This window comes from Corylus avellana, chromosome ca4, assembly GCF_901000735.1.
Source record: "Corylus avellana chromosome ca4, CavTom2PMs-1.0".
Lineage (NCBI taxonomy): Eukaryota > Viridiplantae > Streptophyta > Magnoliopsida > Fagales > Betulaceae > Corylus > Corylus avellana.
The window spans coordinates 20919122-20934187 of record NC_081544.1 but is presented as its reverse complement, the minus strand read 5'-3'; the positions used below and the strand labels follow the sequence as shown (position 1 = coordinate 20934187).

The 15066-nt window shown below is 37.4% G+C and overlaps 2 protein-coding genes across 2 annotated transcripts; both read right to left on the bottom strand.

Moving 5' to 3' along the window:
* Window positions 1-1181: 1181 nt before the first annotated feature.
* On the bottom strand, window positions 1182-2767 carry LOC132179392 (probable ribose-5-phosphate isomerase 2). The gene has a single exon (XM_059592116.1). It carries the CDS (start codon window positions 2304-2306, stop codon window positions 1479-1481), a length of 828 nt encoding a protein of 275 aa, XP_059448099.1. The 5' UTR covers window positions 2307-2767; the 3' UTR covers window positions 1182-1478.
* Window positions 2768-8860: 6093 nt separating this feature from the next.
* On the bottom strand, window positions 8861-11147 carry LOC132177553 (protein PIN-LIKES 2). Its single transcript, XM_059589922.1, has 2 exons — window positions 10891-11147; window positions 8861-10401 (listed from the first exon to the last, which is right to left on the bottom strand). Exon 2 carries the CDS (start codon window positions 10364-10366, stop codon window positions 8990-8992), a length of 1377 nt encoding a protein of 458 aa, XP_059445905.1. The 5' UTR covers window positions 10367-10401; window positions 10891-11147; the 3' UTR covers window positions 8861-8989.
* Between the last annotated feature and the right edge of the window lie 3919 nt (window positions 11148-15066).

The window sequence follows — 15066 nt, the reverse complement described above, 5'->3', positions numbered from 1 at the left end:
GCAAAATCCGTGAGCATATCAATCCTGCTCTCTTGAGGTTGGACCAAATCCCTTCATGCATAGCACTTATACAAACCCATGGGAGAAAAGGTTCAACTCAGCTCATTTCAGCTAGTTTCGCTTTAGGAAACACCACGAATCGCTGGATGTTTTCTGACGATAAGCAGTCATTGCAAGAAAATCCTCATTGGCTGAGCATTACATCGAAGCTTAGTTGACAAAGTAAGGCTCTGGAACCTTGTGAGTCTGTGACCATATCTGATACTAACATCCACAGCGGTCTAATACTCAATATTTTGAGCAGAATCAAGTAAAACAGACAGCTGCAGTCTCAAAAACCAGAGTGTCCCAGAGCAAGGTTCTGTGCTGTTATAAGCAAAAATAAACATAGAAATAGATAATACCAAATGACAAATCCTATGGAAATTTCACACTCCATGAGAATCTACAAATCAAATGACAAACCAGCATATCCCTAAGCTCAGTAAAGCCACTAATATGAGTTAGATACAGCATGGATGAAAGTAGCAGTGTCCTCAGCTCACGAAGGCTACTCAAGTGTGTCTCTTCAGAACACTTGAGGTGTAACCTTCTCCCTTTTCTCGGTCAGGCAGGGATCCTGTGCAATTGGGGGATCCCTATTATTACCCCCGGCCTCCTCTTTGGAGGGGAGGGGGAATGATGGGGATCTGAATCCTTCTCAGTATAAAGCATAATAATTTGCTAAAAGAGGTGAACTGAAATGTTAGACTAAAGCTTAGTGTACAGTAAATAGAGCAGTATGCCTCTCCCCCCACCCATCAGGGCCCACACCCAAAAAATATATATGCAGATTCTTCTGTTCCTTTGATCAGAACGCACCCAGATTTACCAGACTTACGAGTGAAATATACATCATGTGTTTCATGATGTCAAGAATTTTGCCCAAGCCAGATTTCAAATGAAACTCACTTTGATGATAATGACACGCACCCATTCAGAACTCATACATTAACGCCAATTCTGCTAAGTTCCAAATACAGAATAAAGACACCAGGCAGAACATGAGTAGCTGTTCACAATTGTCGAATAACAACTATGCAATACAAATATCGAAGAAGAACTAAAAGCCTTATATTCAAAGCAGAAAAGCTTGCACCAATCATTGCATCAATTTAGAACTGTTTCACTAAAATCAAATATGATAATGAAGCTGAATTTCATTTCTAAGAAGAGAGTTACAGTGAACATTCGAAAGGCCTGTGGCCAAAATCCAGAGCTCCTAATTCTTTGTTGCTAATCTGTTATCTGAAAACAATAACAAAACTTGAGGAGACCCTCCCCACCAATTTTAACAAATCAATGACTCTAGCAACCAACACCTTTTCCCCCATTAGAATAATCCCCAAATAACCTTCTTTTCCCCCAATTTCGCGACAAAACCAAAAATTCCAATACTCCTAGATATAAAATTGTTAGATAATAATCATAAAAATCAATTATAACTTATTCTTCACCGTGATACCGAGCTCCCCCGCCACAATCACCGTGGTCGCCATGTCAAGAAACATGCCGTGCTCCACAACACCAGCGAGCCGCAAAATCTCATCGCTCGCAGCCTTTAAATCCCCGATATCCTTACTGAAATACAAGTCCACAACGTAATTCCTGTTATCCGTCACAGAGGGTTCGCCGTTTTCACCGCAAGTCCTGAGCTTCGCAACGCAGCCAGAGTCTTTAAACAGAGCCTGCAGCCTCTGCGCCGTGAACTTCCAACAAAAGGGCACGATCTCGACAGGCATGGCGAGCCCACTACCACCCAGATGCTTGACGAGCTTTGACTCGTCCACAATGACGACGAACTTCCGGCAAGAGCTCTCGACCATCTTCTCTCGCAGGAGCGACCCACCTCGGCCCTTGACGAGGTTGAGGAAGGGGTCGACCTCGTCCGCTCCATCGATGGCGAGGTCGACAACGGGGTGGGCGTCGAGATCGGTGAGAGGGATGCCGAGGGAGAGGGCCTGCTCGTGGGTCTTTGTGGAGGTGGGGATGCCGACAATGTTGTGGAGCTTGCCCTGGCGCAGAAGCTCGCCGATGCGGTCCACGGCGTGCTTTGCCGTGGAACCGGTACCGAGGCCGAGCACCATGCCGGACTCGACGTACTCGACTGCCTTGTAGGCGGCGATCTTCTTGAGCTCGTCCTGGGTCAGAATGACCGGAGACAGAGAGGCAGGAGATGACGAGGAAGGCACCAGAATCCCTGTCTCCATTGGAGATTTCTCTGACCCAACAAAATGGGGATAAGGAATAGCCATTCCCTTGAACATCTTTACCCAAAGAAAGAAAAAAAAAAAAAAACAAAACAAAACAAAATCTGGGATTGGGATTGGGATTTTAGGCTATTCAAGTCCAAAGAATGCTTTCATTGTTCTCTTCTATATAGGAAACCCAGAAACTTGAATGGGTTGGAAATGTTCGATAGGAAAAAAATACAAAAAAGTAAGGTATGGGTTATCCTTGGAACGTGTGGTGATGAGAATAACGACGAAGACGAATAAGAAGTGAGAGAAAGAGAGAGAGAGAGAGAGAGAGAGAGCGATAGGGTTAAGTGAGGAGGAGGCGCACACACCTAGGGCTTGTTTGGCTGCCTTTATAAATCAAAAGGAGAGGTGGGGAAGATGGTGAAGAAAATCGGGGGAAAAGGGTTTCAATATATATTGCACCCGAGTGACGAAGGGAGGCAGGAAAGCGCTGAAATCTGGCGTATTTGGCGCGGTGGGGGAAAGAGATGCCTCCAAGCTAGGAACAGATGCCGTGGCCCCTGGGGTTTATTTCATTGTTAAAATATTTTCTTATTTTTCTCTTATTTACTTTCTTCTTCTTCTTCTTCTTCTTCTTCTTCTTTTTTAAAAAAAAATATTTTCATGTGATTTAATAACTTTATCTGCATAATCTTTAAGAGAGGGAGGGGAGATTCAATCTAGTGACCTCTGCATCATAAAGCGTGGTCCCCAACCAATTAAGTTACCCCTTAAAGACAAAATGAGGATGTTTTGATCCTATATTTAAAAAATTAAAATTAAAAAAAAAAAAAATACTTCATATCGTGATACATTACCACTTTTATACGTAACCCATTTAATTTAAAATACCTCATTCTCACTTTTGTACCCTTTTAAACTAGAATAATACCGTGGTGATCTTATGCACGCACTGTGCCTCACGCACGCTGTGAACAATAACAAAAAGTTATTGTTCCACCATTATTTTAATATTATTTTAGTTACTGTTTATACCAGAATGAGACACTGTATACTCACGCTGGCGTACGTAATATGATCACGCGTACCCGTGAGATGCACAAGTTCAATAAAAAAAAAAAAAGTATTTTATTTAATATCATAAAAATAAAAAATAAAAAAAGTCAATAATAATAATATGCATTCTTTTTTATTTTGTTAGATTTTATCTATTTTTACAAGCTCCACTAGTTCAAGGAATCAAGAGTTCCCAAATCAATTCGAACACAAACCACAATTCTCTCTCAAACGTGACAAAGGTGGGACCACATTATCACGTGCAAAACAACTTTTATTTATTTATTTATTTTAATGTGTGCTGCGAAGCAATTATTATATTGTTTGTCCATATCTTTTCGTTCAACTTATTGATAGGCAATTTTGCGAAAGATAAAGAAAGAAATGATTTATGTCAATAATTGGCTCATATTTTTTTATATTTTTTTATAAATTTAATAGATTAACCATTAGATTTATGAGATCTATTATTGATTTATGTAAGGTTTACATAAGTCCACAATTTAATACTTAATTTGTAAGATGATATAAAAAAAAATTTAAAAAGAAAAAGAAAAGAATGTCTAGATGTTTTTATGGTGTTCTCTTAGTATTCTCTTAACTCTACGTGAATATATTTTTTAAAAACAAAGGGAGAGAAATAAGAAAAGTTTCTTTTTTAATTTAAAAAAAAATAATATCCACATCATATTAGAATAATACTAAGAAAATACCATAAGAACGCTTAGCAATTCCCAACAAAAATATGGGCAAAATATAATTACTAATCATGAAAATTCTGCTGAATCATGATATCTTTATTTCCAACCCTTCCTTTTTGTAGTGGGAGAAAAAAAAAATCCCAATGTTCTGATTTGGTATCATTTCCCCTTTTCACAAAAAGTAATCAAACTACTCAATGCAATAAAAAGGTCAAACAAAATGAAAATTTCTAAAAATAAAATAAACAACACACTAAAACATACAATTAGACTAATTAATTTCTGAGAGAGTGCTTCCTAGAGTTTCAGAGACAGGTTTCAAGGAAAAAAAAAAAAATTGGGTGCTGAGAATGAAAGAGAAGAGAGAAGAAGAGAAAGTGGGAGAGAAAGAGAAGAAAAGGAAAAAATATTTTGGATGCTGAGAATGGTGTTTCGATGGAGTCTCGGAGATGAACCAGAGAAAAGAAAAAATATGGCATAATAGCTAAATTTAATTAAAAAGTTAAATTACAATGACTGTTGGAGATGCTTTAATCTCTTTAGCACTCTTTACTCTAAAAAGCTAAAAGAGATTTAAGTAAAGAGTTAAAGGTTTGTTTGGTAATAGCCTAATAGGGAGTAGCTATAGTAAAAGTCTTTGTGATGTAAGACTTAACACCGAAAATAACTATTTCTATAGGGATAGGGAAGGAATAGCTAGAAGAATGACTATTCCTTTAAATTGAGGAATAGTTTTCCTTAAGAAACAAAATGGGTCTTCCAAAAATATCTTTTTTAAAAAAATAAAAATTCTTCAAACTTAAAATTTATATAAAAAAAATCAAAATATTCTAGGAGTGGCCAGCCACCTTAGCAGATATCAAAGGTGGTGTGGTTGCCCCTTGTGCCACTATGGGTGGTCGTGCTAGCACAGTCCATGGCTAATGGATAGTTGCAGCCGCCCCTAAGCGTCATCAATGGTGGTATCATCCATTCACGGTATTCTGTTAGGTTGACTAGTTACCAAAGAATGTTCTGAAATATATATATAAAAGTATTTTAGAAATTTTGATTTAATTTCATTTAGAAAATTACTTTTTGTCACCAAATTAAAAAAATATGAATGGTCACTTCATTTCAACTCATTGTATTCCCAATAATAACCCTTCCTATTCCTAAAGAAATAGCCATATTTATGTACCAAACCCGCCCTTCAATTTATATTTATTTATTTATTGACTTAAAATGAGGGGAAAAATACAAAATTAGTCATTGTGGTTTACTTAATTTACAATTTGCTTCATGTAATATCAAAATGAAATCAAAAGTTCGTGAGGTATGCCAATTGCCAATAAAACAATTTAGTTTCTACAGTCAAATTTTGTTTACTAACTTAACAAATTGTGTTAGTGTGAAACTGACCTAAAGGGGATAAATATCATAATTTTATTGGCTCTAACGTTTTATACTATCAAAATCTGTTAAGTCAATTGACGGAATTAGACTGTACAAACTATTTTTTTTTTTTTGACATACCTCATAGGCCTTTAAGTTCATTTTGATACCATATAGAGTTAATTGTAAATCAAGTAAACCACATAAATCAATTATATATATATATTTTTTATTTTAAAAAAAAAATAAATAATTTACAATTTTTCCTAAAATGAATGACTAGGGAGCGATGTCGGGGAATATACGCAAAATTTAAATTAAATGCGTGTATCTTATATGCTTTTTGGGCAAATGATATAAATATAACATAATTGAAAATTTGACTAAAACTAAATAGGTTCAAGGCATGCTTTAAAGGGTGGGGGCGGCTAATATCGTCCATCCATCATACTCATGGTCCTCAGTGGTCTATCACTTTTGGTCGTCTTTAGGAAGGCGGTGGGAAACAAGGCGTGGAGCTTGCTTTTTATCACGATTCTCCGCATATTCCTAACCACTGGATTACATTGCCTTAGAATTTTAGCGTGGAATCTCGTTGACTTTATATAATATTAAAATATTTTAAGACTTTTTTCAGTACTTTATTTATTTATATATATATTGAATTTATTTATTGGAAGGCACAATAGAATAGAGGTACAGGATCATGCCGTTTTGACAACGACTATGGACTCGCACACCAATTTTCTTTTAGTTTTGTGTGAGATGTTCGGTTGGAGTAATCAAATCAATCTATCGTCGACTTTTGTCCTCTTGAGCTTCTCAATATTTTTCCAGCACATCTTCTTGGGAACCTTCAATTCTTAGATGTTGTCTCTATTAGCAGCATGCTGTCTGTATTTTGTTTGTATTTTAAAAACTGAATTTATATTAGCACACAAGTTACGGGTGGCAATTACAGTGGATTTAGGCTGTAGATTATATAAGCCAATCTTAATTAATTTTTTTATTTAATCAGATCAAAGCCCTTAATTTTAAGTCATTAATTTTATGTTGAATTCGCGAGTCATGTCAAATATTATCAACCCCTAATGTCATGTGTCGAGTTTGAGTTGTATCAAAATATAAGTATAAAGTTATATAAGTGAACTCTAAACCGACCCTTATAATTAGACGTGTCAAACCCTTTAATCTTTACTCGTTAATTTCGTGTTGAATTCTTATCTCTTGTCGAAAATTGAGAATCCTAGTTTACATTAAAAATTCAAGAATATTCATATTCAAATCCAAATCCAGGATAAGCTACAGGAAATAAGGACTTTCAATTTGACCGCCTAATTCTAACACGATTTCCATGTTCTCTGATCCAAACAAGAGTTCTGATCAATCTTCTGCTTAGGAGCAAGGAATTAGGTCCAATGTTTGACCAGGAATTGGCCCCTTGGACCAACAACTTTTGACCATATATAAACCTTGTAGTTTCAAAGTAATAAACATGGATCCTTCTTTGAATCCACACATGAAAACCAAATTGAAGAGCTCATTTTCCATAAAGAAGATCCGCTCTATTTGATTGGCCAATGAATATCTATGTAGAAACTGGATCCTCTTGTATATCTTAACTTTTCATACAAAATACAGTAAATTAATCTCATTTCATGCTTACATGTTGGTTGACAGCAAATACGCCTCTTCACCTGCAACACCTGCTATGAAACGGAAAACACAGAAACTGAACAACTCCATGGTACATGTTACAAGCAAGAAGATGGCAGTAATCCAATGGAACATGGCCACTTCTCTTTTGCAAAAGATTTTCAAACAAACCTCAAGCATTTAAGAGCCGTTACAGCAGGCAATAGTATGCAGGAAGAGGGTAGATAAATGATGTTAGAATAAGATCACACTTCCTGCTGTGCACAAAAACAAAGGTGTGAAGGTGTAGTTTTAAATTTCTATGAACAAAGGTGCTCAGGAAAAGAAAAAATTGCTACTGAAAAGTAAATTCAGTTTAATGCCAAAGCCACAATCTCAATCACTAGCAAAAGAAGCACCAAATAACCTTTCCATGAATACATAAATCACAGTTTGGGTGTGGGAATCATTTCTAACCTCAGCAAGTATACCTCATAAAATAAGCATAACATTAGGCATGTGACAATCAACATGAAATTCTAATAACATATCCATGATACCAGCAATGGATCTACAACAAAATTATTAATTAATTAACAAATGCTAACAAATAAACGTGAGGTGGCTCTTTTAGCACCCTCAAATATATTGCCCTCGCATACCCTTCCTGAATTCCCTAGGTAAGACAAACATAGAAGTTTTCCAAGGTCAAATGCAGGGCCGGCTCAAAGAAAAAGGTTCTTTATATTTAATTTGCCCAAAAAAGAAAAAAAGGTGAAAGGTACTGAAAATCGAAGAAGGCAACATGTGTGAATGAAAGGGTGAAAGGCCGTTAGGAAAAATAAAATGAGAGGAGACAAGGTGATAAGGTGACATATCATGAGGACTTGGAAAAAAAAAAAAAAAGAGAGAGAAGGTGACATGATAGGTTTGAAAACCTAAAACATTCTCAACCAAAGCATATGCCAAGGTGCTTTCTTTTTATATTTCTTTTTTTCCTCTTCTTTGCATTCATCATTCTTAGAGGTACTGGCGAAAGCCAACAGTAAATCTGAATTCCAAGCCAACCCAAGATTTCTGATTGATCGATATTCGGTGTCATTCGGCTTGGCTCGGAATCTATTTTCCGACTCCAACCAAAAGAAGTCAGTAACCAACCCTACTTAGAAAAGCGGTCCCATCACCTCATTTTTCTAATTTTTTGTCAAGCTTATTTTTGCCTACCAGCTAAATTATCAAGTCTTAACCACAGAAAACAGTTTATAGAAATAGAATCAATCAACTAACTCATTTCCGTAACTTTGATCTCACTCTATCGAATGAGTCACAGTCTCGAAGAATTGTGCATTTAGTAACTTTGGTTGCAGCATTCAGTGTCCATATAACTAAAAGCCATATTTTACTGCTTTTGGAAAGATTAATTGTCTAGGACTTCTCTATCATATTTCCAAAAGACTAAATATTTATATCAAGCATAGTAGCTTTAGATTACTTTGATTGAACTTTTCTGTACTTCCCTTTTCCAGTATTTTAACAGGATTCATTTAGGCAATGTCAACTAATTGGGAATGATTGCTTAATGATATTCCCTTTTCTGAATGAGTCACTTTTACAGGGGGAAAAAAATAATATAAATGATCTATTACTATAGTCAATGGCTTTACCCGAGAAAGCTTTCAGAGCTATACACAATGCCTAATAAAAAATAAAATGACTAACTTGGGTGCTAACAAAGCTTTTACAGAACAAGAACCATATTTAATCATTCAACAAAATCAACTTTCATAAAAGAACCATCCTTGAATGGCGAGAAGCATCACTTACCTCCATCACCAGCACCAAGTAGAGCACATAGAGCAAATAAACATGTAAATCTTATTTAAGTAATATACCGTAATTGACAGAGTGAGCAGTAATCTGATGATATTTAAACACTAACCACTAATTGAAGGGCCTTTGAGGTAGTAAAATATTAGCCAAACCTCAAACATATGGGATTATTTTGAAGTAGATAACAATATACACAGAAAGGGAGAAGAGGGCGAACACATGCTGCCAAAAAAGAAGTGCTGAAGCCTCGCTAACTGCATATCCCCTCAAGCTGGCAATTGCGCCCAATAAAATGGCACTTGGTGTTGTGTATTGCATCAAAAGCACAAATCTGTACATTGCATCACCGTGGACCAGAAAATTCAGTTTATCAGACAATGCTACTACACCAATTCCAAGCACAGGAAGCACCAAGAGCCTCGCTATGCTTATACCAACTGTAGTTCGAAGCCCAAGTTTAGAGTCATTTGGCCCCTCAGCAAGCATACCCCCAAGAATAAGCATCACAGAAGGGACCGTTGCACCACCTAAAATCTCTAAACTGTCTGTAACAAAAGATAGTGGAGCATCATATCCAAAGAGGAAAGCTTTTAATTGAGGCACCGTCCCAATGATGATAGCTAACAAAGAAGCAATAGTTGGAGGTTGAAGAATGTGCTGTATTGGAGTTTGTTCAGCCACAATTCTCATCCTCCTGACGACTTTAGGCTCAGCCAAACATCTAATGGACCTAGGACTGTTTGCACCGCCTTCTCCTGTAGTCTCAACGTCAGGAAAAGAAGTCTGAGAAACATTTGATATGTTTTGGAAAATTCTAGCAATAAAGGGTGTTTTGGAATGCTCAGTTTCTTTATCTTCAATACCAGGCCATTCAGCTTCTACAAGGAGAGGCCTACTGGCATCATTAACTGTTTGCTCTTCTTCAATCTCACCCCCTTCTTCAACAATCTCACCCTCATCTTCAACAATCTCATAATATTCCAATGGAGGCTCCATCATGTGATACACGAGGGTATAAACAAGAATCACAGAAACCCATGAAGAAAAAGAGACATAAGCCACCCCTCTTGAATGACAATGGGATCCAAATGGGTTATCCGCAGTATGACAGACTGATCCAACAATGGCAAGAGGGAGATTTCCAGTATTACCAAATGCAGTCATGATAATGGTGAATCTTCTAAACTGAGGAGGTGGGCGGCAAATAACCACGACTAAGAACCCAAGGACACAACCAATAGCTGTACTGACTAACACATTAACCGGTATAAACCACCAATCAGCAAAGTTCTCAAGTGTAATGCTTTCACCGAGTTCGGTAAAGATTAGGCAGGGTAAGAACAGAGCAAAAACAAGCTTGCTGAGGAGCCTAAATGTCGCTCTAGGAATTATTTGAGTTTTTGGGTGTGCAAGAACCAGACCTATAACCGTGAGGGAAAGGAGTTTCATCAAAGGGATTATTGCACTAAGCAAATCTTCACCACTAGACTTCATTTTGTCGTGATAGAGCTCATTTAAGTAACGCATCATTTTGCCTTTTTGTGCTAAAAAGCCAGCAATTCTTTCTGCAAAAATCAAACAAATTCACAAAAACTTGAATGAAATCAGTAGTTTCGGTTCGTATGGCACCAACAACAGCATAACGTAAACGCCACAAAATTTTGGAGTGCCCCAAAATGAAATTAACATATTAGTAAGAAATGTAAACAAAATCAGTGACAATACCACGTGGGTCACATAGATTATCACAAACCAAAACCCACAAATTCGAATTTGACAAATTATCAAAAATTGCAGATTAATCGATAAACACATTATTGACAAGATCATCACAAAGAACCCATATCAAAGAAATACACCATGGGTTTTCATAAACCCTAGTCAAATTTAGTGAAAGCCGAGATGGGATTCTCCAGATCAGAAAAAGAAAAGGGTATCTCAGATTTATCCTATACTCTAAGAAAATCAACGAGAATAATGGGTTCTTGAAGTTTTCCACAGTAACATCATACCCAATTTGCAGAAGTGAAAGGAGAGAAAGAAACAGAACTTACAGATCATAAAAGAGTGAATCTTCGAGAGGCCTAAAGATTCTGGCCGAGGCTTTGAGTTGCAGAGAAAAGATGAACGGGGTTTGGATAACCACCTCTATTCAGGGGGGCCAGGGACACGGTAAAGCTCAATGCCTAATTGCCACGTTAATACGACGGCATGACACTCGAGTCTACATGAGGTCATCTCAATTTCAAGCCACACGAAGACTCGTTACATATACCAAATTACCAATTTTGTAAATTACATAGTTTAGATAAACTAAACTAATTCAATTATTTTAAATTGGCTCAAAATTAGAGTGAATTTGTTCTATAACTTGTCAAAAACTTCTTGGATGTATAGTTTTTAAATAAAAACTTCTACGAGGGGATGATCATCGTCCATGGTATTTCTGAGCAAACGGCACAAAATTTGGCTTCTTCTTCATAAATGCTTCATTTGCAAATGCAATGGCCCAATCCCTTCGTAAGGATTTGAGTTGTCTTTTATATATATATAAATTGGCAGAATTGAGTTTTGTCTTATATAAATAAATTAGTATTAATCACTAGAAATTGTAAATTTGGTTTTTCAATTGCCAAAGTCAGGGTATTTTTAGAAGATTTTGGTCAAATTTTATTTTTTATCGGCTCTAATGGTACAGGCTAACGGATAAGCATTTTTGTTACAAAATGGTAATTTGATGTATCTAAGTGTTACACCTGTCTATTGGGCTTTTTTGAAAATGGTTGGCAGTTCAAGAGGCTTTTTTGTATTTATCCCTTAGAAATTAGTTTTTAGTTTTTTATATATAATTTGAAGAATTTTTTAAATTTTATGAAGGATATTTTTGCTATTGGGGAGGCATTTACATATCCGGATCCCCTCGAATTCTTAGAGAATTTGAATTTCTCAAATTTCTAAATTTAGCCGTCCATTATATCTAAGGGTTAAAAAAATGCCACTTTTTTTGATCTTATTAATAAACAAAATAACTCGTTTTCTTTCCAAAATAATAATAAATAAAAAAAGGCACAAAAACAACTCACAGCTCTTCTTCCCTTACCTTCTTCCTGATGTCAAAGTGAAAAACAAAAAAAAATAATGATAATAACATATGTTCGGAAATTATTCAACATAAGAAATTCGGGAAGAAAAAAAATATGGAAAAGAGTAGTACACAATCCTATTATTGGAAAGAGTATTACATACGTACGTTTGGAGAGCATTCTCACGAACGTCAAACCCTTTATGTAGAGGAAAATCTGGAAATGAGTATTACACAATCCATTTCTTGAAAAAGCTAAATATACGTACTTTTTTCTTTTTCCAGAATTTCTTTTGAAAAAAATGGTTGGGTGTTCTGCGTTGCGCGTGAGGAAGAAGAAGGTAGAGGAATAAGAACATTTGTGCGTTGTTTTGTATTATTATTTTTTTTTTTGATAAACGTGTGACTTTCATTACTAATCAAATAGCAAAAGCAGGTTCCTCAAGAACCAGAAGGTTCTGAATACATAAGGGAGGGTCAACAACCCACATAGCATCCATTACATTTGTCGTTGCCATTTTCGCTAGCTCGTGAGCTGGTCAGTTTGCCTCCCTACTGCTATAAGCAATTTTCCATCGAGAGAACTCTTGTAGGTGAAGACTAAGGTCTTGGATAAGAGGATGTCACAGACTCCAGCTCCTCTCCCCATTCTGTATCGCATCAACAACCACCTTTGCATCACCCACAAACAACACCCTGTCAAAACCCCAAGTGCGGCAAATTTGAGTGGCTGTAATTGCTACCATAGCTTCCGCATCTGCAGCACTCAGATATCCTCTCCGTGTGAGACATTTCGCCATGATCATCTTCCATGTATGGTCCCACAGCAGCACACCCAAACCAACCCTTCCTCTTTCCTAGTCAAGAGAAGCATCCCAATTCACAAGAATCCAGCCATTTAGAGGTGTCAACATCGAATCCGGCATGGGCAAGACCCTAGTCGGAATCAGTTTCACATGGGCTTATTGGTAATCTAGGAGTGCCCCCTTTGTACATATAAGCAGCTCTTTTGGAGAGGAAAAAGACCCACCATGTACAACCTCATTCCTTTGTAGCCATATCCTTCTTGCCATACCAACAAACATTCTCATCTCTTCACTATGACACAGGCTGAACATTCCTTCCACAACCTATACAAAATGAGGGCCACTGAGAGAACTTTTTTGGAATTTACGATCCCCTTCACACCACACATCCATGGTTGATGGGCAATGCCATAGAATATGGAAAGCCATCTCAACCTCTAGTCCACAGATGGGACACGTCGGATCATCGATAACCTTCCTCCTGTGCAGATTTTCTCTTGTAGGTAGTATATCATGGCAAGCCTTCCAGAGAAAGTTTTTCTCTACATTTGGCACCTGCATTTTCCATATCTTCTTCCACACATCACCACTTGAATTCAAGGTTGAACATTCGGCTCGACCCTCTTCCTTCTTCTCCTTTTGCAAGTGATAAGCGGTGCGAACCAAAAATTCACCCTTTACCGTACCCCTCCACAACAGACCATCCGTCTGATTTGTGCTACTAAGAGGTATGGATAGAATTATTTTCACTTCAGCTAGTGAAAAAATCTGTTTTATGAGATTGACATTCCATCACCTTGTATTGCTATCCACAAGTTCATTCACCTTAGCCGATGGTGCAAGCACCGCCAGTTGTGATTGAATCTTGTAGGTGTTCGGGTCAGGCAACCACTTATCATGCCAAATATGTCTTTTCTCACCATTCCCCACCCTCCACACAAGGCCCTCCCGAACAATATCACAAGCACTTTGGATGCTTCTCCAAGCAAAAGATGGCATTTTTCCCTTTGAAGCTTCAAGAATGGAACAATCTGGGAAGTACTTTGCTTTCATAATTTTTGCAATGAGGCTGTCTGGCATTTTCCACATTCTCCACACCTGTTTCGCCAAGAGGGCCTTGTTGAAACAATTGAAATCTCTAAACCCCATGCCTCCACGCCCTTTCAAGACCCCCATTCTACTCCAACTCATCCAAGCAATTTTTTTCTCCTTCTCCTTATGGCCCCACCAAAACTTTTGCACGAGAGAATTTATTTCCAACCATAAGGCCTTTGGAAATAGGAACACGCTCATGCAATAAGTAGGTATCGCTTGAATGACCGCCTTCAATAGAACTTCTTTTCCAGCTTGAGATAGGAACTGTAGTTTCCAGTCTTGGAGTCGCTTCCATATCCATTCAATGATACTTCGAAAAGCCGTTGTTCTCGACTTCCCCACAAGTGCCGAGAGCCCCAGATATGTGTCATATTGTTGAGTGGTTGGTATTCTAGATATCTCCAAAATCTGTCGTTGATCCTCCATTGGAGTATTTTTACTGAAAAAAATGGAAGTCTTGCTTGTATTCATTTTTTGTCCGGATGCCCCTTCATACATCTTCAATATATCCGTCATGGCACTCCAGTGTGATTGATTATCCCTACAAAACAATAAACTATCATCTGCGAAAAACAGGTGGCTAATATGGGGGCCTCTTTTGGAAGTAGGAACGCTCGACAACCTCCCCTTACAATTGGCATTAGTCAGCATGGAACTTAAAGCCTCAGCATAGATCAGGAAAAGATACGGTAAGATAGGATCTCCCTATCTGAGACCCCTGGATGGAGTGATTTTGCCCCATGGAGTTCCATTTACTAAGACCGCATATTGAGTCAATGTTACGCACATCATAATCAGGCAAATCCACCGATCATCAAAACCCATGCCTTCATGATTGCTTTCAAAAATCTCTATTCTACCCGGTCATATGCCTTGCTCATATCAAGCTTTACCGCCATGAACCCCTTTTTCCCCCTCATACCGGAATGCATAGTGTGGAGAGTCTCATAAGCCGCTAAAATGTTATCTAAAATTAACCTCCCCGGGATAAAAACGCTTTGTGTTGGGGAAATAATAAATGGTAAAACCTTCTTCAATCTATTGGCAAGGACCTTGGAGAATACTTTATACAACACATTACATAAGCTTATCGGACGGAATTCAATGACACGTGAAAGGGTTTTAGTCTTAGGAATAAGGACTAAATGCGTCAAATTCAAAGTAGTAGGCATCACTCCCAAATTTAAAATCTCAATTACAGTTTTACATACCTCTTCCCCAATAGTTGCCCAATTTTTTTGAAAAAA